The sequence below is a fragment of the Bos mutus genome, chromosome 11, assembly GCF_027580195.1.
Source record: "Bos mutus isolate GX-2022 chromosome 11, NWIPB_WYAK_1.1, whole genome shotgun sequence".
Taxonomy (NCBI): Eukaryota; Metazoa; Chordata; class Mammalia; order Artiodactyla; family Bovidae; genus Bos; species Bos mutus.
In genome coordinates this window covers 39,244,893-39,266,951 of record NC_091627.1, presented here as the reverse complement: position 1 = coordinate 39,266,951, position 22,059 = coordinate 39,244,893, and the positions used below count along the sequence as shown (strand labels likewise).

At 43.9% G+C, this 22,059-nt stretch overlaps 1 protein-coding gene across 1 annotated transcript in view; it reads left to right on the top strand.

The window, feature by feature from the left end:
- Nucleotides 1-22,059, top strand: part of ANTXR1 (ANTXR cell adhesion molecule 1) — a 258,267-nt gene that overhangs the window by 149,485 nt on the left and 86,723 nt on the right. The window contains exon 13 of the mRNA XM_005893586.3: nucleotides 3,467-3,562. Coding sequence (XP_005893648.3) covers nucleotides 3,467-3,562 — 96 coding nt within the window. The remainder of the gene's footprint in view (nucleotides 1-3,466; nucleotides 3,563-22,059) is intronic.

The following is a 22,059-nucleotide window of genomic DNA, read 5'->3' as shown; positions in this document are numbered from 1 at the left end:
TGGTTAAGCCCATGACCCTCTTAGGCTCCAGGCCAGGAAGAAGCTTTGGGGAGCAAGCAGTGGGTAACACAGTGACCTGGGACACAGGAGGGCTGGTGGAAGGCCAGAGCTCAAGGAACCAAAGAAGGTGGCACCAGAACAGAACAAAAGAGGCAGCTTATGGGCCACCAGGCTATACTCTGGGCTCTGGAGCATTCCACCTGTCTCCTGGCTTATGGAAGAATCTTAACATCCAAGGGAGCTCTTCATCTTGGAATTTGGTGAAGATACAAAAGGATTAGTTTAGAGTAACTGAACCAACTTCTGGAATGGAAAAAATACCATTTACTACACAGTGCAGGTGTGTATGTATTTCTCTACTACACTCTGATATATACTCAACAAGGTAACACAGTCTCCTAATATGAGTTGTCATGAGGCAATTGATTAAAACTCCAATCCAAGCTCATAAAGGGCAAGCAAGCTCTGCTGTGGCCCCCATCCCTTTTGGACTTTACTCTGAAGTACACTTTCACCATGTGAGACTCCAGTCCACCTGGAGCCATGTGGGTGAACTTCCATCAGAGCAGATGTAGCAATTACAAACACATTGTCAGTCTCTCACGTGGCTATTTAATGTTTAAAGTATCGATATTTCTTAAGTGACTTTTTAATAAATCTGATACTACAGTATAATGGTGAAGTAGAAGTGGGCAAAGTGCTAAAATCAGACTGTGAAGGTTCAATTCCCAGTTTTGCTGGAAGATCTTGAAAACCAGGCAGTGCATTTGGGGGGTTTATTGGGGGCTGCATCCAGAGCAGGGGTCAGTGCCTTCAGGACCTCCCACCCTGCCGCATTTCCTCCCCCCCAGCATCCCCAGTGTATTTGGCCCTGCCGGAGTCCCACGTTGTCTTCCTCTACTGCAGCAGGGAGGCCTGGGGCTGGGTAGGGTCAGACCAAACCTGGCCAGAGGCAGGCCACACGGAGCTTTGTCTGAATCCAGGAAATCTTCTTCCAGTAATGAAGGCTTCTGTCTTCCCATCTGGGCCCTGTCCTTCACCCTCCCCACTTCATAGGAAACCTTCTCCTTTTTCCAGAAGGAGATTTTTTAAAATCCCCCAAATACATCAGCCTTTCTGCTTCAGTTCCTTTCTCTAGAGTGAGAATTAAATCAGAAGAAGAGAGACTGCATATAATGTGAATACATGTAGTCTGTAGTCTTTACTAAATTATAACTTAATACTGAAATATCAAAGGTCTATAAACCTTGCAGTAACAAAATCACTTATTATTCCGAATCACTTATTATTCCGAGTGCAAACAGATTTATGATGTGGAATGGCCACCATATTTGCTGGCCATGTGGAAACAGAGAGAGGGTGAGTTCAGCTCAGCGTCTGGCTTGATGGCCTCCGAATCTCTCATCCAGGCCTGTCTGCTTTCATCTTACAATTCATTTTCTCCTCACGTCAATGCAGTGAGGCAGGTGAGGTTTAGTATCTCCATTTTATGGGCATGGAATGTAAGGATGGAAAGATCAAGAGGGTTGTCTTTGACTAACAGTAAGTCTGGAAAACACACATCGTTTCTTTGTGTCTTCCAGAAGAGCATCATTTTCTGCTGTAGCTCATGCATAAATGTTGTGGTCCAGGAGCATCCTCTGGCCACTGTGCCCTCTCCCCACCCACTGCCCAGCCCTGCACCTGCCCTTGTGAGGTGCAGCTCCCTCAGGGACAATAAGGCATTCCCAAGCCTTGGCTTGGTGGGAGTCAAATGTTTAGTTCCCTGGCTTTTGGGTCAAAGACGTTCCACAGAGTAAGAGACGCCTTTGAACAGCTTCCAGTAGTCCCTGATGAGCACTCAGAGTAAGAGTGAGTCACACCCCAGCTCTGTCATTAACCTACTGTGTAACCTCCAACAGGCCACCCAGCCTCCCGGCTCTGGAAATGGGTGGGAGGGAGCAGCTTTGAGAACCTGGTCACACTGTGAACAGCTTCCCGTGAAGTTGTGTGCCCTAAAGTTCATGAGTGTCATTTTGGGAGGGTGACACCTTCCATCCAGCTGAGCCCGTCTGTGTACCCCACAGGTCCACCAACCCAGGGTGAGAGCCCCAGGGTCATGTGAGCGCTCACACCAAAGCGAGGTTCCCCAAGTGCAGATTTTTTTTTTTTCCAAGTTCAGATTTTTAAAATACAACTTCAGGAGTTTATTTTATTATGCAATGTTAAAAAGGGAAAAAAACAAAGATAGATTTTTTTTTTAATTACCATTAACCCACTACCCGCAAAACCACCATTAATATTTTAGTAAATATCCCTCAGTCTCTCTCACTCTTGACACATATACATAAGTCCACTCTTTATATCAGGGCTGTTTTCTTGGGTCATTTAGATATTTGCAAACATAATGTCTACAGAGTAACTGACTGCATGGTGGTTCTATGATGTATTATTAGTCATCCTTTGTTAAACATTTAGGTTGCTTTCCTTTATCATCATCATCATTATCTGTGCAAACGTACCTGATTTTCCCAGGGAGGTGCTAAAAGTAGAAGTGCCAGCTGTATTCAGAAAGGGTACCCATGACAGTTAATAACTGTGTCAACTTGCCTCTAACCCTTAGCTCCAGACATTGTGCCCCCTTGCATTCCCAGTAGCTGGGAAGGAAGGGAGATGGAGGGCACTTAAATCTGCCTCTTTGAACCAGCAGCCTCAGAATAGTGACACCCAGCCAATGAGATCTCTGCTGCTAAAAGTTAACCATCTCAGGCCACGGCAACTGTCATTTTGGAGACCAGCCTAGGCATGTTTGGAAGTGGGCATAATTTGTCTTGGCTACTTGTCTCACTGGATCTGACAGCAGCATTGACTCAGCCACCACACCCCTCTCCTCCCAGGGTTAGCAGCAGCTGCTTTACCCTCCATACCCTGGAATCCCTTTGCCCTTTATCACATCCTATCTGTGGGCTCTAGTCTTTGCTCATGAATCTGTTACATGCACATATGAGAAACGGGTTCAGGGGAGCAGACTGAGTCCTAAGAACTGTCCTGATTCCAGCCCAGGTGGTGACAGGAGCAGCAGATCCAGGGAGCAGGAAACTGTCACCGTGCAGAGGATGATGGTCCACAGGCAGGCACGGTGTGGCGGGCCTTCTCAGCGCCCAGATGCATAAGCGGCCATCTGCTCTGTCTCTTGCAGGATTGGTCCTTCGGGATGTTGTTCAAAGAGAAGAACAGGGCCTCGCTGAAAAGAGGAATCCATTTCTCATGAGAATTGGCTACATAGAGTGTGTTGCCCAAAATGCTGGACAGAGTCTCAGCCATTTGCTTAGCGAGCCGTGCTCTTCTCCAGGCCTTAAATCTGCATACTGAGGATGGGAGTGTGGGGTGGGGGGACCACAGGTGTTGCCTTGCCCCACGCAAGCTCGGTGCTGGTTGCACACACAGCCAGTCCCACTGCTGACCACCCTCTCTCTCGGCCCCACAGTCCGATGGCTCCATCCTGGCGATCGCCCTGCTGATCCTGTTCCTACTCCTGGCCCTGGCGCTCCTCTGGTGGTTCTGGCCCCTCTGCTGCACTGTGGTAAGTAACACAGCCCCCTCCCCTGACCCTGGGCCTCTGGCCACTCAAAGCGAAGAGTGACACAAAGTTAACAGCACCATGAGCAAGGAAAGGGTGACGGGAAAATGTGTGAATAGTTCAGTATAAATCTAGCATTTTCTGGTACAATTAATACAAAATTGGCAAAATCTAACACAGTCAATAAAACTGAGTCATTAGGAGTTCAAATGGGTTAGGGAGTGAGTTTGCCTGTGGACATGCCATTTGGGTAGAACAGCTGGAGAGCTTGCTCTGGGTCCAGTGCCTAGGAAGGATTAGTAGAATACTGTAAACTGTAAATGATGATATGTAACCAATGCACATGCATGTGTGTGTGTTTGGTACATGTGCATGTGTGCACACACGTACGCACACATATTTGTGGAGTTGCACCAACTGATACTCTTCCAAAGCCAACTTGGTCTTAGCAACTTGTCAGCTCATCCGAGAAAGTGACTTGCTGCTGCTGCCAAGTCGCGTCAGTCGAGTCCTACTCTGTGCAATCACATAGATGGAAGCCCACCAGGCTCCCCCGTCCCTGGGATTCTCCAGGCAAGAACACTGGAGTGGGTTGCCATTTCCTTCTCCAACGCATGAAAGTGAAAACTAAAGTGAAATCGCTCAGTCGTGTCCGACTCTTAGCGACCCCACGGACTGCAGCCTACCAGGCTTCTCCATCCATGGGATTTCCCAAGCAAGAGTACTTGAGTGGGGTGCCATTGCCTTCTCCGGAAAGTGACTTAGGCCTCTGTTTTTAACAATACAGAGTGGCACCTACCTTTTATAGCATGCACCTGGGCTTCCCAGGTGGCGCTAGTGGTATAGAACCCAACTGTCAATGCAGGAGACATAAGAGACATGGGTTCGATCCCTGAGTCAGGAAGATCCCCTGGAGGAGGGCATGGTAATCCACTCTAGTATTCTTGCCTAGGAAATTCTATGGACAGAGGAGCCTGGCGGGCTACAGTCCATGGGGTCACAAAAGAGTCGGACAGGATTTACCGACTAAACAACAGCAACAGTCAGTTTCCATTCCCTGGCCCAGAGACCCAAACAAAAGGAAAAGCCCAAACAACGTAATATTCAAATGAAGAAAAACATTAGGTCTCACAGGTCTAGTTCTAGCACACGCCCTGCCTTCTTGCCAGTCAGAGCATGCACTGTAAAGCCAGGTAGGTTTGAATCAGCGCTGCTCTGCTGCTGCAGCATCTTTCATTCCCTGGATTTCAGTCCTTCTATGGCCAGCCCCGGAGGGGAAAACAGATGATGAGACTCTCCAAGCCAGTTTGTCTTCACGTTATCTCTGGAATGCCAGCATTTAAGCATACAGCACAAAGCTCCTAAAATCTATGTGTGGAAATACCCTGGTACCAGTTCCAGTGGTTAACACTGTACTTCTACTGCAGGGGGCACAGGTTCAATCCCTGGCCAAGGAACTAAGGTTCCACATGCTGCTCAGTACAGCAAAAAAAAAAAAAAAAGGTGTTTTTTTGTTTGTTTGTTTTGTTTTTTTTATTTCTGTGTGAAGAACAGAAAGCAAAGACTCATAGAGTACTAGACTTGACCTGAAGGAGGAAATATCTTCAAAGGACATCTAAAGGAGATGGGAAATGAATGAAACAAGAAATTCAGCCAGGATATGGATCCATGTGGCAAGGATTTCTGGAAAGTAAAGCCTTTGCACCAACAGAAGCCTCTGGTGTAGACGGGAAAAGATGACTTTTAGCAGACAAGAATGTGTAGTGGAGAGGGACTCCAGACAGGTGCAAATCTTGGGTCAATTAGTGTAATCCAGGCGGGAGTGATTTCACCAAGATTTTAAGCTGTCTCGGCCACGGCAGCCTCAAAAGTTAAATGTTTAAATACTTAAGGCTGCACAACTATTTTATTTTGAAGGTTTAAAAAAAAAAAATGAGCCAGCCAGAGTGCTCTGTATGGTGATTCAGAAATATACACCTTTCCAAGTCTGGAATTCTGGAGGAGCTCTTAAAGAAGGGGTGGCTGGTGGTGGTATTGGTGGCAGCCCAGAGTGAACACCAGGGCTTCTGTTATAGTAGGCATCACCTTTGTTCACTGAGTCCCCTTAATTGTTAAAAACTGTTACCTCTGAGTGAGGGCAGCTAGAAACAATAAAACAGCCAAGCAGTACTCTATGACTTACTTGCTGTGTGATCTTGAGCAAGTTACTTAACCACTCTGTCCCCCAGTTTCCTCAGCTGTATACTGAGGACAATGAGAGTTCTGACCTCATAGGTAGATAGTGAAAATTAAAGGATCATAAATATGTATATCTATATATGTATAGATATATATGTATATGTGTATATATACTGCTTGAAGCAGTTCCTTGTATTATTTTTAATAACAATAATTAATATTATTATTTTAAAATAGTTACTATAATAAGAATACATAGCTGTACCACATGGCATTCAATTTATATTGGTGAGAAATGTCTCTTTTTTCCAGTTTTATTGAGAAATAATTGACATATAATATTTTATAAGTTTATAGTGTACAACTTAATGATTTGATACATGATTGCACAAAGTTTACCACAACAAACATCCATTACCCCACATAGTCACACACTTTTTCCTTCGTGATAAGAACTTTTAAGAACTACTGTCTTGGTAGTGGTGGTGGTGTTTAGCCACTAAGTCATGTCCGACTCTTTAGTGACCCCAGGGACTATAGCCCACCAGGCCTCTCTGTCCATAGGATTTCCCAGGCAAGGATACTGGAGTGGGTTGCCATGTCCTTCATCCAGGGGATCTTCCCAACCCAGGGATCAATCCCATGTTCTCCTGCACTGGCGTATGAATTCTTTACCACTGAGCCACCAGGGAAGCCCAAGGACTACTTTCTTAGCAACTGTTAAATGGACAGTACAGTAGTCTAAACTGTAGACATCGTGTCTTACATTACAGCTCCAGAGCTTATTTATCTTAGAACTAGCTGCAAATTTGTACATTCACTCAGTTCCTCTACCCTCAAACCTGTACCCGAACCCCTGCCTCTGGCAACCACAAATATGATCTGCTTTTGTGAATTTGGTTCTTCTAAATTCCACATGTGAGATCATACAGTATTTGTCTTGCTCTGCCCGACTTACTTCACTTAGCGTAATGTCCTCAAAGTCCATCCATGTTGTCGCAAATGGAAGGATTTCCTTCTCTTTTATGGCTGGATAGTATTTCGCTGTATATGCATATCACATCTTCTTCATCCATTCATCCTTCATAGGTTGTTTCCACCTCTTGGCTATTATAAGTAAGGTTGTAATGAACAGGAGGCTGCTGGTACTTCTTCGGGATAGTAATTTTGTTTCCTAAAAGTGGAATTGCTGGGTCATGGTAGTTCTATTTCTAATTTTTTGAGGAACCTCCGTACTGTTTTCCACTGTGGCTATACCAGTTTATGTTCCCATGAATGGTGTATAAGGAGTTCCACCAACACTTGTTATTGTCTTTTTGATGATAACCATCCTAACAGGCATGAGATGATATCTTATTGTGGTTTTATTTTCCAGGAAAATGTCTCTTAATTAACGCCTTTCACTATTGGGAGCAGGATTACATAAGGCCAGGTTGTTTTGCAATACTCAAAATATTTTTCAACAATTCTATCTGGTTAAGCCTATGTTGCTTTGGAAGACAGCCAAAAGTTTTAATGCGGTCTGATTTTGTAAGTCCTGAAGGATTTCTTTGCAAGGGGAAGATCTTAGAGATTGATTTCCCTGTTTATGAGGTCTATAGAAACTGCCCTCACAGCTATTTCTGAAAGCTGGCTGGGGCTGACACTTGGTGTACCCCCAAAATTGCTTCTTGATCACTGGCTTCCTTCATGAATGGTGATGTTCTGAGGGGGATAGGATAAAGTCATGTGTTTTCTGAAGGGAGTACACAGGAAGGAGGGCAAACATCATCTCCTGCCTCCCTAAGAGGCAGAATGCAGGAAGTTTCTCTCCCTTGTTTGACAGCATCCCTCTCCAAGTCTGGGACTGACAGAGGGCATCCTTGTAACTGATGGTCCTGAAACCTTCCTCTGTCCTTCTCTCTACCCTGCCTCGAGTGTGAGGAATGCCTCAGTGACCTGGTACCAAGCCACATCTCAATGATGGAAAATAACCAGAGAGCAGAAAGGGTCTGTAACGTGAGGAGCCCATGAGGATTCTCTGCTGTGTCCTTCCTCTGTCTTCTACACAATTCTCTCCAGGAATGATATTTAAAGTATTTAACAACCCGCAAGGACCCCCATCGCAACTGAGCCAAACATTAACCCTTAGTGGCTGGATATGAACTGGGAATGGAGGTGGTCCACAAAGTACTGGAGGGTGGCAGAGGTAGGGGGCAGGCAATTAGATCACTCTTTACTCATCATAATGAACAGTTTAAAAGTAATGACCAGGATGACCAGAGCAAGCGTATTGGTTACTACAAGCTGGCCCTCTGCAGAACTCAGCATCCTCTTGCTTCCTGCTGGCCCCATCTGGAAGCAGAAATCTGAAGGGTGAGAGTGACTGGTGCTACTCATTGCATTTTGCCTTTCTGAAAGGACCTTACTCCCATCTGGCTCTTATCTTCTGCCTAGATGAAACCTGGGTTAACTTCTTGCCCAAATAGCAGAGAATAGTCTATCAGTGGTGACCAATGGAGAGAGAATTTTTCCAGACCCTGAATCAAAACCTTTTAGTGTTTCCCAGCAAGGACCTCAATATCCCCAGGTAAACCTTTGATTTCTAAGATTCCTACCTTTATTCACTGGCACGAAAAACTTTCCCATTGAAAGGGAGAGAGTCACTGGACTGTGTAGCCTGGGTTTGTTTGCCATTGCAGAAAGGGAATTCAGGAGCCAATATTTTACCCCAAAATAGATAAGTAAATAGAGACTTGCCTCAGTTCCACAAGGGACATTGCCAGAACCCTTTAAGTCATGCAATGGCCATTCTATCTACTTATTAGTTGGTCCAATATTATTGAACTTTCTCAATTGAACTTTAAAAAAAGGAAGACCAAGAAATCTAAATAAGAAGATGATCATGAGAAAAGGGTTGAAATATATTGTAAGAGTGAAAAAGTCAACAATAAATCAGTGGTATTAGCAATAAATATCATCTAATATAGATGAAGAAAGTATAGGTAACCCTGGGTGTCTACCATCGTCCCAGCCAAGAGGCAGCACCCTAACAAGAGCCTGCAGTCCAGCTAGGGTGGTAGCTTCATGTACACAGGGAAAGGCCATCACCTCCGGCCTAAATTTCAGCAGGTCACCAGACACTGATAGATCCCTGATTAGTAGTGGGGACTTGACTCCTCCAAATCAAAAATCTGGGGATAGAATAAAATCTTGCATGGTCTCTTAACCTACTGATCCCATGTTGCCACTCTCAGGAACACCCTTGATTCCGTAACTCCTTCTCCACCTGCCCTGGCCCCTTCCTGCACCTGAACAGAGCAATTCTAAGTCTTCTCTCCTGCTCCCAAGATGCTGATCCCTTCAGGAAATAATCGCCCGAGCACACTGATGAAGCCCGAGCACACTGATGAAGCCAGGGCACATTTACCGGTCCTTTGAATTGCTTAGCACACTCTGACCTCATTCGTATGGAGCCCCAATTTCACTCTCACAGTGTCTCTCCCAGACTGTTCTCCTTCTGGAGAGGTCTATGCTACTTCTGGCCCTTTCACTCTCAGCAGACAACCTGCTCTTCTGTCTCAGTGAGAAGATGGAAACCATCCTGTGAGAAACCTTCCACTTCAAACAGACTTGTGTGCATCCTTCTCCAACATCCCTCCCTTCCCCAGATGCAGACTGGCCCCTCTCCCTCTCCTTCCACTCATATCTTTCATCCTGTTCTCTCCCACCCACCTCTGCCTATGGTATCTTCATCCTTTCCACCATCTTCCTCCCTGCTGCCTGCTGGCCTCCTTCAACCTTAACAAATGTGTCATAGCTTATTCCTCCTTAACGTTGCCCTATTCCTTCTCCCTCTCTTTCATCTGAAAACTTCTCTGCAGGGCAGACTGTTCTTCCATTCACTCTTCAGCCTGCTGCGTCCTGGGCTCCATCACCATTGTCTCTCTAGTCCATCCCTTGCAAGCCTGAACTCCTAGCCAGGAGTGCTCATTTCTCTTCCTACTCTAGTTCTTCCAGCAGTGGGCACTCTCTCCTTTCAACTCTCTCCCCTGCCGGCTGCTGCTGACTCTTCTGTCTCCTTCTGCTGCTGCTCACCTCTTGTTCTTTGAGATTGTCTTCAGCCTTCTCTACACATTGTCTCTGGCAATATCACCAATGCTCATGACTTCGGCTACAACGGATATGTTAGTGGCTCCTCAGTGTGGCCACCCATCTCTGGCCTTGGCTTCAAAAGATCAGGTCTATAGTATCAGGACCAAGTGGATTTCTCAAACATGCGTATCTCTACCCACCCTCACAACATGTCCCAATTAAACTTGTTGACGCCAGAACTGGTCTCCATCAATGGATATGTCATCATCCTCGGAGCTGCCCAAACTAGAGATAGCAGAGTGATTGCCAATGTCTTCTCTCTCTCTTCTTGTCTTCTCTCACTTCGGAATTGTGTATAGAGCATCCTCTTCTCTCACACCCCGTCTCATCTGGCACTTCTGTCCACATCCTCTACCCCAGCCCAAGTATATTACCTAGAACTCAGGAGTTGCTAAGAAATGGTTTGGAATGAATGAACGAGTGAATAGATGGGTGTCATTGCCCTAGTCTAAGGTTCTGCATTGCCCACCTGAACTATTGCAGTAACTTTCTAACTGCTCTTTTAGTCTACCGTCACTAGGTTTTTTCCTTTAAAAAAAAATCAAGGAAACAGTTCATGATCCCACTCCCTTCCCTGCCCCCAATCCTCATGACTGTTCAAGTTCTCTAAAATAGACTTCAAATTCCTTGACTTGGCATGTGTAGACCCTTCCCAGTCTGGCCACAACCCCCTTCTCCAGCCTCACCTCCTCCCCTTCTCCCTGTGTGTGCATGGACCCCCTAAACACCCCATGAGGGCTTCTTCATGGCACCAACCATGCTGTTGTTACTGATTGTTTACTTGTCAATCTTCCCCTGTGGACATAAGCTGTTGGCAGCCAGGAGTGTAGTTCCGCAGACATTAACCACGCCCAGTTCAAGACTGTTACTTATAAATCTCAAAGTTCTTTGAGTAGCCAAATGGAAGGAGAGCGGTCTCCAGGCTCGCTCTGTTCTTTGGGGCTCCTTGAACATACCATGTAGTTATTATTGATCTCTTTCTGTTGCTTCCACTTGCTGAAATATTCTCATAGTCTTTATCTATTCTGTCTACAATTCCTCTTTGAAGTCCTGCTCATGATTACTCCATCTAACTAGTTTTCCTTTCTCCCACCTGGGAGAATTAGCTTCAACTTTCCTTGGTTTTCATAGCACTTTTTTCACACATCTGTTAAAGCAGGGGTCCCTAACCCTCAGACCAGCACTGGTCAATGGCCTATTAGAAGCAGGGCTGCACAGCAGGAGGTGAGCAGCAGGCAGGCCAGTGAGGAAAGCTTCGTCTATATTTTCAGCCGCTCCCTGTTGCTCACATTACCACCTGAGCTCAGCCTCCTGTCAGATCAGGGGCCGCACTGGATTCCCATAGGAGCATGAACCCTAAATATAATGAGCTTGAATCATCACAAAACCATCCCTCCGACTTCACCATCCTTGGAAAAATTGTCTTTCATGAAATCTGTCCCTGGTGCCAAAAAGATTGGGTACCACTGGACTAGAGAACTGTTTCATTCTAACACAGCCATTCATTCATATATATGTTCCTGTCACTATACAATGAACCCCTCCAGGGGAGGGAGAAACTAGTCACAGAAAATCATCCTACAAAGGAGTACAGTGCCTGGCATGTAATTCATATGTTTTCCAAAGTAAACTAAAAAGCTAAATCATCTTGGGGATATGCAAGGAGCTCACAAACAGTGGAACTGTAGGACATGGTAGTCTCATGAGTGTTTGCATCATTATTATTAGGTTTCATAAATTACATGTCTGTTAACACATGGTTTTATATGTATCAAACATTGCGTAACAAAGCACATTTATATCTGCTTCTTAAATATAATCATAGAAATGTGCCCATTTTATTGGAAGGTAAATGGGATCAGGAGCCCTGAGACAAAAGATCCTGCTGTATTTTGCCAGATGAGAAAGTTCTGGAGCTTTGTTGCCTAACAATGTGAATATACTTAACACTACTGAACTGTACACTTTAAAATGGTCAAGAGAAGGTTGTGCATTTTTTTTCCACAACTAGAAAGAAAGTAAGAGATCCTGCTGTGCTGGGCTCAGTCGCTCAGTTGTGTCCAACTCCTTGCGACCCCATGAACTGTAGCCCACCAGGCTCCTCTGTCCATGGAACTCTCCAGACAAGAATACTGGAGTGGGTTGCCATTTCCTACTTCAAAGAGATCCTGCTAGAGAGTCGCAATTCTTCTGCAACCCAGCTAATTAAACCACACTATTTAGGTGAAATCAAATTGCTATATTTCTGTTCAAATAATAGCAAATATTTTTATTCAGTTTGTTGGGAAAGGATTATGTGCTTGTATTGAGAATTTCTCTCCATATAAACAAAAGTCAGTTCCCTTTTGCTTTGCTTTGTTTTTAACGGCCTTGTAGGTGTTTTATGAACAGTTTTTAAAGAATTATGTAAAGGATCATGTTTAATTCCCTTATTGAATTTCCAGGGTAGCTCAACAAATAAGCCCCTTTGTCATCACCAGTGACAAATTCCAAGGGATGAAAACTAATCAGGAAATTGATATGCCTTAAATTGAAATAAAAATAAAGCCTTCAAATATTGCCCTCCACACCTTTAAGCATAATATTTAATTTTAAGGGCCAGACAACCAAACCTCACATCACCAAAGGGATTTACTGAAGTTTATTTAATAGAAACCTAACAAGTACAAGCAGCTCCTTAGCCAGGCATTTTAGGTCTAGATTCATCGTGCTTTCTGGACCCCTTTCCAGCCTCCACCCACTCCCATCTGAACACGCCTTGCTCTGAAGCTTGCAAGATTACACAGAGCTCTGCCGTGGCCTGCCCTGCACCGCAAGCCCCAGACGCCCAGTCTGTTGTCATCTCCACCTTGCCTTCATGGCTTCCCTCATCCCTGCAGGGCTGGTCTTGACACTTGCTTGGGAACCCACCCACCACCATCCTTATGCCCCCGAGTGAGCTGGGAAGAAACGAGCCGTCATTAAAGACAACAGGATTCCAATATGAGATCATCGTCCATCAGTTAAAGGAAAATCTTTTAAATTCATTTCCTCATGTGAAAAATTAGAAAATTGGAACCTTATTGGCTCTAAGGTTGCTTCCTTTTGTTCTCACCTAGTATAAGTGAATCTACTCCTCCCCTTCAACATGTCCTGGCCTGTGATCCTCAAATCTGGTTACACATCAAAATATGATGCAAGTAGTCAGTGGCAACATTTCTAAACAACGTCCACCTAAGCTTCTTTTGATCCTGGAGCCCCTTCCCCTTGGCCTAGTCCTATCCCCACCCATTAACATACCAGCACCTGGCACACTATTCGTTCCCAAACACCCATAGACATACTGATGTCTGGAAGGACACTACCATCCTGCCAAAGACTGTTTGGGAAACATAATCCCAGAGAATGCTGAATGTCATATTCCTGGGTTCCTAAGAACGGCCCCATTCCTTCCCTTCTCGAAGGGTACGTCAACACCAACAAGCTCAAACATGCTGTGAACATCACCCCCCATCCTTGCTCAGTGTGTGTCCTGATGAGATCCACAGCCACTCCCCGTGGCTGGAATCACCGTGCTCATAACCAAGGCAGACAAGATGCTCCTCCAAGCTTCAGGGAATCTGAATTCATGGATTTTTTTAAAACTGTCTCAGTTTTGCAGTGCCTGGCACATTGTCTACTGGAGACTATGCATAGCCATTTTTTTGAATTACCATGTAAATCATTTGGGCCTTATCAACTGATGTTAAAATTCTTGCCACCATTTTCTCTTGAGTTATGGATGAGTTTTGCCTTTGAAATAATTCCAGTCTTAAGGGAGATATGATGAAAGGCCAAGAATTATTTGGAATTTGAGTTCCAAATGCAAAAGACAAAAAAAGTTGAGCTCATTTCTTTGAAAATGTCTTGTACTACATTCTAGATCAACACCCTTGGCAGTAGCCTTTACTAAACTTTTACAGTGTAAATTTATTGAATTCAAGCAGTACTTGGCCAGCTTTAATCAGCTGTGAGGTTTCTATTACATTTATACTGTTTGTATAGTAAGATTCATTTATCTGTCATCAGCTAATATCTCATACTTGCTGGACATTCTCCACATTGCATTGCCTAGTTTCCCTTGGTTTCTTGATTTTAATTAGAAAGATATTTATTATAAGGTTAAGGAATCAGAATTGAAGTCTAGATTGTAAAAGTAAAAGAGCAAGCATCTTCTTCCATCCATGAGACTAAAGCCTTTTGTTATATGGCTTTTCAGATCTCATTGGCATTTCTTCTATACACAGCTCTCTTCTGATGGCTTCTCCTCACACAGAACCTATGAGGTCAGTGAAAGTGAAAGTCTCTCAGTTGTGTCCGACTCTTTGCGACCTATGGACTGTACAGTCCATGGCATTCCCCAGGCCAGAATACTGCAGTGGGAAAGCCTTTTCCTTCTCCAGGGGATCTTCCCAACCCAAGGATCGAACCCAGGTCTCCCACATTGCAGGTGGATACTTTACCAGCTGAGCCACAAGGGAAGCCCAAGAATACTGGAGTGGGTAGCCTCTCCCTTCTCTAGCAGATCTTCCCAACCCAGGAATCGAACCAGGGCCTCATGCATTGTAGGCGAATTCTATACTAACTGAGCTGTAAGGCCAGGGAGGTAGCAAAAGAGTTGGAATTAAGGTATCAGTCCAGAAGTCCCATAATATGCCATGTTTTGAATCAAAAGCTCCAAATGACTTTAAGCATCTAAATACATTTATTTGAGTTAACCCTTCTGAGGTGGTGCTAGTGATAAAGAACCTACCTGCCAATGCAGGAGATGTAAGAGAAACGGATTTGATCCCTGGTTTGGGAAGATCCCCTGGAGAAGGAAATGGCAACCCACTCCAGTATTCTAGCCTGGAGAATCCCATGGATAGAGGAGCCTGGCAGGCTACAGTCCATAGGGTTGAACAGAGTCAGACATGACTGAAGCAACTTAGCATGCCTCCTGAGTATGCAGGAGGTAATCATTTGCAAAAAAATCGATTACTCCCAGCTGGTGATACACTAGACCTCACAGAAAAATAAAAACAAAAAATTCCTGGAAAAAATGTATAAAAGTTTGTTTTAAGTGCATAACCAGGATCACAAGAAAACAGACATTTCCAGGGACAAAACAAAGAAAGTTCTGGAAATTAGGTGCTTAGCTGACCCTAAAGCAGTGGTGATTTTCTAATCTCAATAACCTAGACATTTGGTTTCATAACTTTACATAAGTCCATAAAAGTTTGACAGTAGGACTGAATCTTCTGCCTACAGTTGAGACTTTGAGTAAAAGGATGGGCTATGAGTTTAATGTGTGTATGTGTGTGTCCCTAAAAATTCAGAACAACAACCTCTCAGTTTTAGAGTTCAAATATATATTACTTTGGGTTCTATAAATTACAAACTAAGAGAAAGGGATTCACAGTTTAGAAGTACTTAGGAATCTGCAAAATGAAACTTGAATCCCCTCTGGCAGGCTGATCCCTTAGCTGAGTCTTCATAAGACTCCCATAGGTAAATGCAAACTGCACATGAGTTCACAATTGAAAATTACCCAAAACTCAAGGAATATTATTACTCAGATTCCTTGGTGTTGTACTATGCATAGAAAGCACAAAAGACCAAAAACCAGTTGAGAAAGTCAGGCCCTGTCATTTGTCCTTCCTGTCCTCTTTACAAAATTAACAATGATTAAGTAGCAGATACATCAAAAGTTCTCTAAGTACCATTATTTGTCCCATAACTTGAAGGGTGTTTCTAAAAATGTCACTTCAAAAATACAACAGCCATTTATGATACAGAAAAAAAAAAACTCATAGAGGGAATGTATCTCAACATAATAAACATACAGCAAACATTATTTTCAGTGGTGAAAAACTGAAGCATTTCCTATAAGATCAGGAAGAAGACAAGGGTGCCCATTCTCACTACTATTATTCAACATAGTTTTGAAAGTCCTAGTCACAGCAATCAAAGAAGAAAAAGAAATAAAAGGAATCCAGATTGGAAAAGAAGAAGCAAAACTCACTGTTTGCAGATGACATGATACTATACATAGAAAACCCTAAAGATGCCACCAGAAAATTTCTCGGGCTAATCAATGAATATAGTAAAGTCACAGGATATAAAATTTGTGCACAGAAATCCCTTGCATTCCTATACACTAACAATGAAAACTCAGAAAGAGAAATTAAGGAAACAATCCCATTCACCATTTCAACAAAAAGAATAAAATACCTAGGGATAAATCTACCTAAAGAGAAAAAGACCTGTATGCAGAAAACTGTAAGCCACTGATGAAAGAAATCAAAAGCAATACAAACAGATGGAGAGATATACCATGTTCTTGGATTGGAAGAATCAATATTGTGAAAATGACTATACTTCCCAAAGCAATCTACAGATTCAGTGCAATCCCTATCAAACTACCAATGGCATTTTTCATAGAACTAAAACAAAAAAAATCACAGTTTGTATGGAAACAGAAAAGACCCTAAACAGCCAATGCAATCTTGAGAAAGAAAAATGGAGCTGGAGAAATCAACCTTCCTGATTTCAGACTATATTACAAAGCTACAGTCGCCAAGAGAGTATGGTGTTGGCACAAAAAACAAAAATATAGACCAATGGAACAAGACAGAAAGCTCAGAGATAAACCCCTGCACCTATGGGCACCTTATCTCTGACAAAGGAGGCAAAAATATATAATGGAGAAAAGACTGCCTCTTCAGTTAGTGGTGCTGGAAAAACTGGACAGCCACCTGTAAAAGAATGAAACAAGAATACTTCCTAACACCATACACAAAAATAAATTCAAAATGAATTAAAGACTTAAATGTAACACCAGAAACTATAAATCTCTTAGAGGAAAACATAGGCAGTACACTCTTTAACATAAATCACAGCTAGATCCTCTTTGACCCTACTCCTAGAGTAATGGAAATAAAAACAAAAATAAATAAATAAATGAGACCTAATTAAACTTAAAACCTTTTGCACAGCAAATGAAGAAATAAACAAGGGTTAAAAGACAACCCTCAGAATGGGAGAAAATAATTACAAATCAAACTGACAAAGGATTAATCTCCAAAATAAATAAGCAGCTCATACAGCTCAATATCTGAAAAACAGCCCAATCAAAAAATGGGCAGAAGACCTAAGCATTTCTCCAAAGAAGACATACAGATGGACAATAAACACATGAAAAGATGCTCAACATCACTAATTATTAGAGAAATGCAAAACAAAACTACAACATGGTATCACCTCACACCAGTCAGAATGGTCATCACCCAAAAATCTCCAAACAATAAATGGTAGTGAGGATATAGAGAAAGGGAACTCTCTTGCACTGTTGGTGGGAATATAAAAACTGATACAGCTGCTATGGAGAACAGTATGGAGATTCTTTAGAAAACTAGGAATAAAAAACTACCATACGACCCAGCAATCCCACTACAGGGCATAGACCCTGAGAAAACCATAATTGAAAAAGACACATGTATTCGTTACAGCACTATTTACAGTAGCTAGGACATGGAAGCAACATAGATATTCATTGACAGATGAATGGAGAAGGAAGCTGTGGAACATATATACCATGGACTATTATTCAACTATAAAAAAGAATGGATTTGAGTCAGTTCTGGTGAGTTCTAGAGCCTGTTATACAGAATGAAGTAAGTCAGGAAGAGAAAAACAAATATCATGTATTAACACATATATATGGAATCTAAGAAAATGGTATCAGTGAATCTATTTGCAGAGAAGGAATGGATATGCAGATATAGAGAATAGACTTACGGACACAGTGGGGATGACAGAGTGGAACAAATGGAGAAAGTAGCATGGACACATATGCACCATCATCTGTAAAATAGATGACTGGTGAGAAGTTGTCATATAACACAGGGAGACCACCCTGGCACTCTGTGATGACCTAGAGGGTTGGGGGGAGGGAAGGAGGTGATATATGTATATTACAGCTGATTTGCAATGTTATATGGCAGAAACCATCACAATATTGTAAAGCTATTTGCCTCCAATTAAAAAATAAATTTAAAAATAAAAGCAAAATAAATAAATTAAAATGTCAATTCTTTATGGAATTTTAGCCCCATGAAAGTAACAGCCTAGTGAGGGAAATAGGTTCAGAACAGAACACCCAAAGCCTTCTAAAGTAACACATTTTTTAACATTAATAATATACTAAAATTTTCTAGCATTTTAAATGCTTTAAATTCCTAATTAAAGTAACGTGTGTATTTTAGTCATTCCCTCAGTCGTGTCCAACTCTTTACAACCCCATGGACTGTAGCCCACCAGGCTCCTCTGTCCGTGGGATTCTCCAGGCAAGAATACTGGAGTGGGTTGCCATTCCCTTCTCCAGGGAATATTCCCAACCCAGGGATTGAACCCAGGTCTCCTGCATTGCAGGCAGATTGTTTACTGTCTGAGCCACCAGGAAAGCCCAATTAAAATAATGCTACAGTATAAATAGCTCTATGTCTCAATTTTTAAAATATAAACACATGAAGTTTCATGATGGGTTTGAGTATGATGTAGCCCCATGCCTTTGAGTTAACAGGACGGAAGGAAGGACATTCTTAGGATGAAGTATCACAACAACAGAGGTGGATGGCTGTGACTCATTGTCTTGTTATTCCTTCTGCACTGGCTTAAAATAGAAACCCAGCTTTTGATGTCTTGCCAGGGTCCTCTTTTCTTAACAACAAAAAAAAGCTATTTGTGTGATTCCAAATAAGAAAAAAATGCCACAAATTTGTTTTTCTGCTGCTCTCAGCATTATAGCCTTTTCTTCATCCATGGCACATGCTTCTAATCTCCTGTAAAGCAAATGATGGGCCCCATGAGTTCCATTCTCCTTTCTTTGTGTTCTTCAGTGTGGTCTCTGATGAAGCCCTCGGGGGTCCCTCTGTTTCCTTTGCTCTCTGGGTGTCTTCTGTCTCTCACGTCTTCACGAGTTCTACCAAAGCTTAAGATTTTCCTCCTTCCCTGAATACCTGGCTTCTTTAACCAGGACACACATTTGTGTTAAGGATGCTATAGTAAATGCTTTAGTGAAGAAAATACACGTGCTCACAAGTGTGGTATGTAATTGCACTGCACAGGGGAAAACATAAGTGAGAAAGCAGATGAGGTGTGTGTGCGAGAGAGAGAGTCTTGTGTATTTCTTCCAGGTCACTACTGACAACTGGACGGCATCTTCACAGTCACCTGATAGCAGTTGGTACACCCAATATAATTGGCTCACACTTTTAAATGGTTAACGTTATGTGAATTTTACCATAACCAAAAAAATCTAAAATATATACAGGCGTACTTCAGAGACAGTTCTGTTCCAGACATCACAGACCAGAGTTCTCCCCAGTCCTGCCATGACATGCTTACAAATATGTCTGTTGAGGGATTTTCCTCTTAAACATTTCGTTAAGGATTTCTTCACCCTTATCCATCTTCTCTTTGTCCCTCCTAGTGAGAAAGGAGCTGACAAGCCCACCCAAAACCAAGAGGAAGCTCCAGAACCTTCTAAGAAGGGAAGTGGCCCAAATCAAGCCTAAGTTTGGTAGTGCCCAGCAGCTTCTTGTGTGCATTCTTGTAAGAAATAAAGATCCTCCAGTCATACTAGTTAGAAGCCCAGAAATTATGCCATTAACTTTCGATTACATTTAAAAGTATGACAGAAAACACTGGGTTGTGTGAGACCCCATAGCGGAGACCTGCAGATATGCAGACAAAGCAGGGAACGCAGCAAGCATTTAGGCAGAAGATGCTCCCGGTGAGAAGCAGCCAGGTGCGTGGAATGGGCAGGAAGGTGACAGGAGGCTGAAGTGCAGAAGTGAAGGGGAGGGAGGTAGAGAGGAGGGAGGGAGGGAAGTGGGGGGCCCTGTCTTACAGGTCTTGTGGGGGCCAGGGCAGTCTGCATTTTATCCTGTGAGCCTGGGCCACTCTGTGTAGCAGGGCCGCAGTGGGCTGTAGGCTGGAGAGCAAAGCAGGCTGTTGCCCAGTTGCTCCTCCAGGCCACCTGGGCTAGGGCCCTTGGGCGGGTGAGGTGGGGAGGGCTGATGTGGCTGTATACTCAGAGCACTCCATTGGGTGGCCCAGGCGCTGGTCTTGGTATGAGGGTTTGGCTCGCTCACAGGCAGCCCAGCCAGCTTCGAGGCTTGGAGTAATCATATGACTTCAACTCAGCCTGCCTGGATCGCACTTTGAGATGCTCTCTTGCCATCACTTCAGGGTGGGGTCGGGGGGGAGTGGTGTTTAGGGGGCGGCAGGCGGTGCTGGAGGCAATAGGAAGTCTTCTTCATTCCCACTGAATGCAGCCAGACACCCAACCCAGGAAGCCAGATGGAAGTGCTTAAATCCTGTCTACCTGAACATGGTGGCATTTTTTCAGAGGCTCAGGTGGCCAGTTTACAAGTATGTCAGAGTGGAATCTAGATTATAGATTAGTCTGCTTCTGATTAACACTTAATAAATCTTGCACTTTGTCTTTTGGGTTCCCCTTGGGACATTGTTGGCTGTAAAGTTCAATAAATATCCAATAAGACACTGAACATAAGCTCACATAAGATGGGTTGGTCTGAGTGGTGGGCCACTTGGCTGATATCTGCACTTCCTAGCTGATGTCATGTTCTTAAAAATACGTGGTAAAACACACTGCTGCTGACCCCTGTGAAGACCCTGGCCACTGTCAGGCCCCCCTGGCCACTGTCTGAACACCAGCCTCCTATCTCACTCATTTTATGAAGCTCTGGCTTGTAGGCTGCACCATCTGGAAATCACCATACATAGTCATTCAGTATATGTGGGGCGGAGGGGAGGGGAAGGTGGGCAGTGTTAAGTGAAACCTTCATTAAAGATGTGATAAAAGCAAGAGACAGTGACTATAAGAAAAGGAAAGGGGACTAATAATAGTATGCACCATCTATTGAGCACCCACCCTGTTTCAGAGCAAACATTATTGCTCACCGTGACTCAGTTCCTGCAAGGTTAGTGTTATTGCTCCCGTTTCACAGAAGTGGACAGTGGAGCTCAAAGAGGTTCGAAGACTTGTCTGATCTTCACAGTCAGAAAGAGGCAGGTCTGGGGTTCACAAGTGACAACTACTCTGTACTTCCATGCAGCAAGGGACGAGGCTGATTGCATTTTGAAGACAAAAGCCCAGCTGCTCTGCACCAAACCTCTGTTCACCTCGAGTACTCAGCAAGCACATAGCTCACAGCACGCTGGTCGACATCTGTCTGTGTTCCCAAGTCACCTGCTCTCCTCTCACTCCCTTCCCTAAGACTGCCCTGAGAGAAGAGATGTATGCCAGATTGCTGTCCCTGGCTCCTCACTCCTCCTCCCATTTCCTATTTGAAAATCACCACTGCCTCTGGGACAATGGGAAGTCTGCATTGGGCAGTAATGACCCTCCTCAGCAGAGAAGGCAATGGCACCCCACTCCAGTACTCTTGCCTGGAAAATCCCATGGACAGAGGGGCCTGGTAGGCTGCAGTCCATGGGGTCGCGAAGAGTCGGAGACAACTGAGCGACTTCACTTTCACTTTTCACTTGCATGCATTGGAGAAGGAAATGGCAACCCACTCCAGTGTTCTTGCCTGGAGAATCCCAGGGACGTGGGAGCCTGGTGGGCCGCCATCTATGGGGTGGCACAGAGTCGGACACGACTGAAGCAACTTAGCAGCAGCAGCAGCAGACCCTCCTCAGAGATTTTTTTTAAAGGAGTTTGGAGCCAGCGTTGAGTGGGTGAGAAAAATCATGGCTTTGTACTTTACAAACACCTTCAGCAGGTTTCTCACAATGGCCAGGAAATGGAAGCAAATGCAACAATAGTTTGAAATGATCACCTCTGCCTCTTGATTAACTGAATACCATCCTTTTGGGTGACTGAGGGCTCAGTCCCCTGGCTGGTGTTAGTAGAACCTCAAGTGAGTAGCCTATCTCAGCAACAGAGATGACATTACAGATAGTGGTAGCATGGGTGACAGCAGTGGGGATCAGAACCCAAAAGAGGTCCCCAGAATAATCATCAAATGAAAGGTGGGATGTGCTTAGTCGGAGGGATGGGGAGGAAGCGCTGCCTAGTAGGCAGCCTGCTCTGTAGCCGGTAGAGCTCTCCAATCAGATTAAGAAACTGGTCCCATGGACAGCACCTGAGCACCCATCCA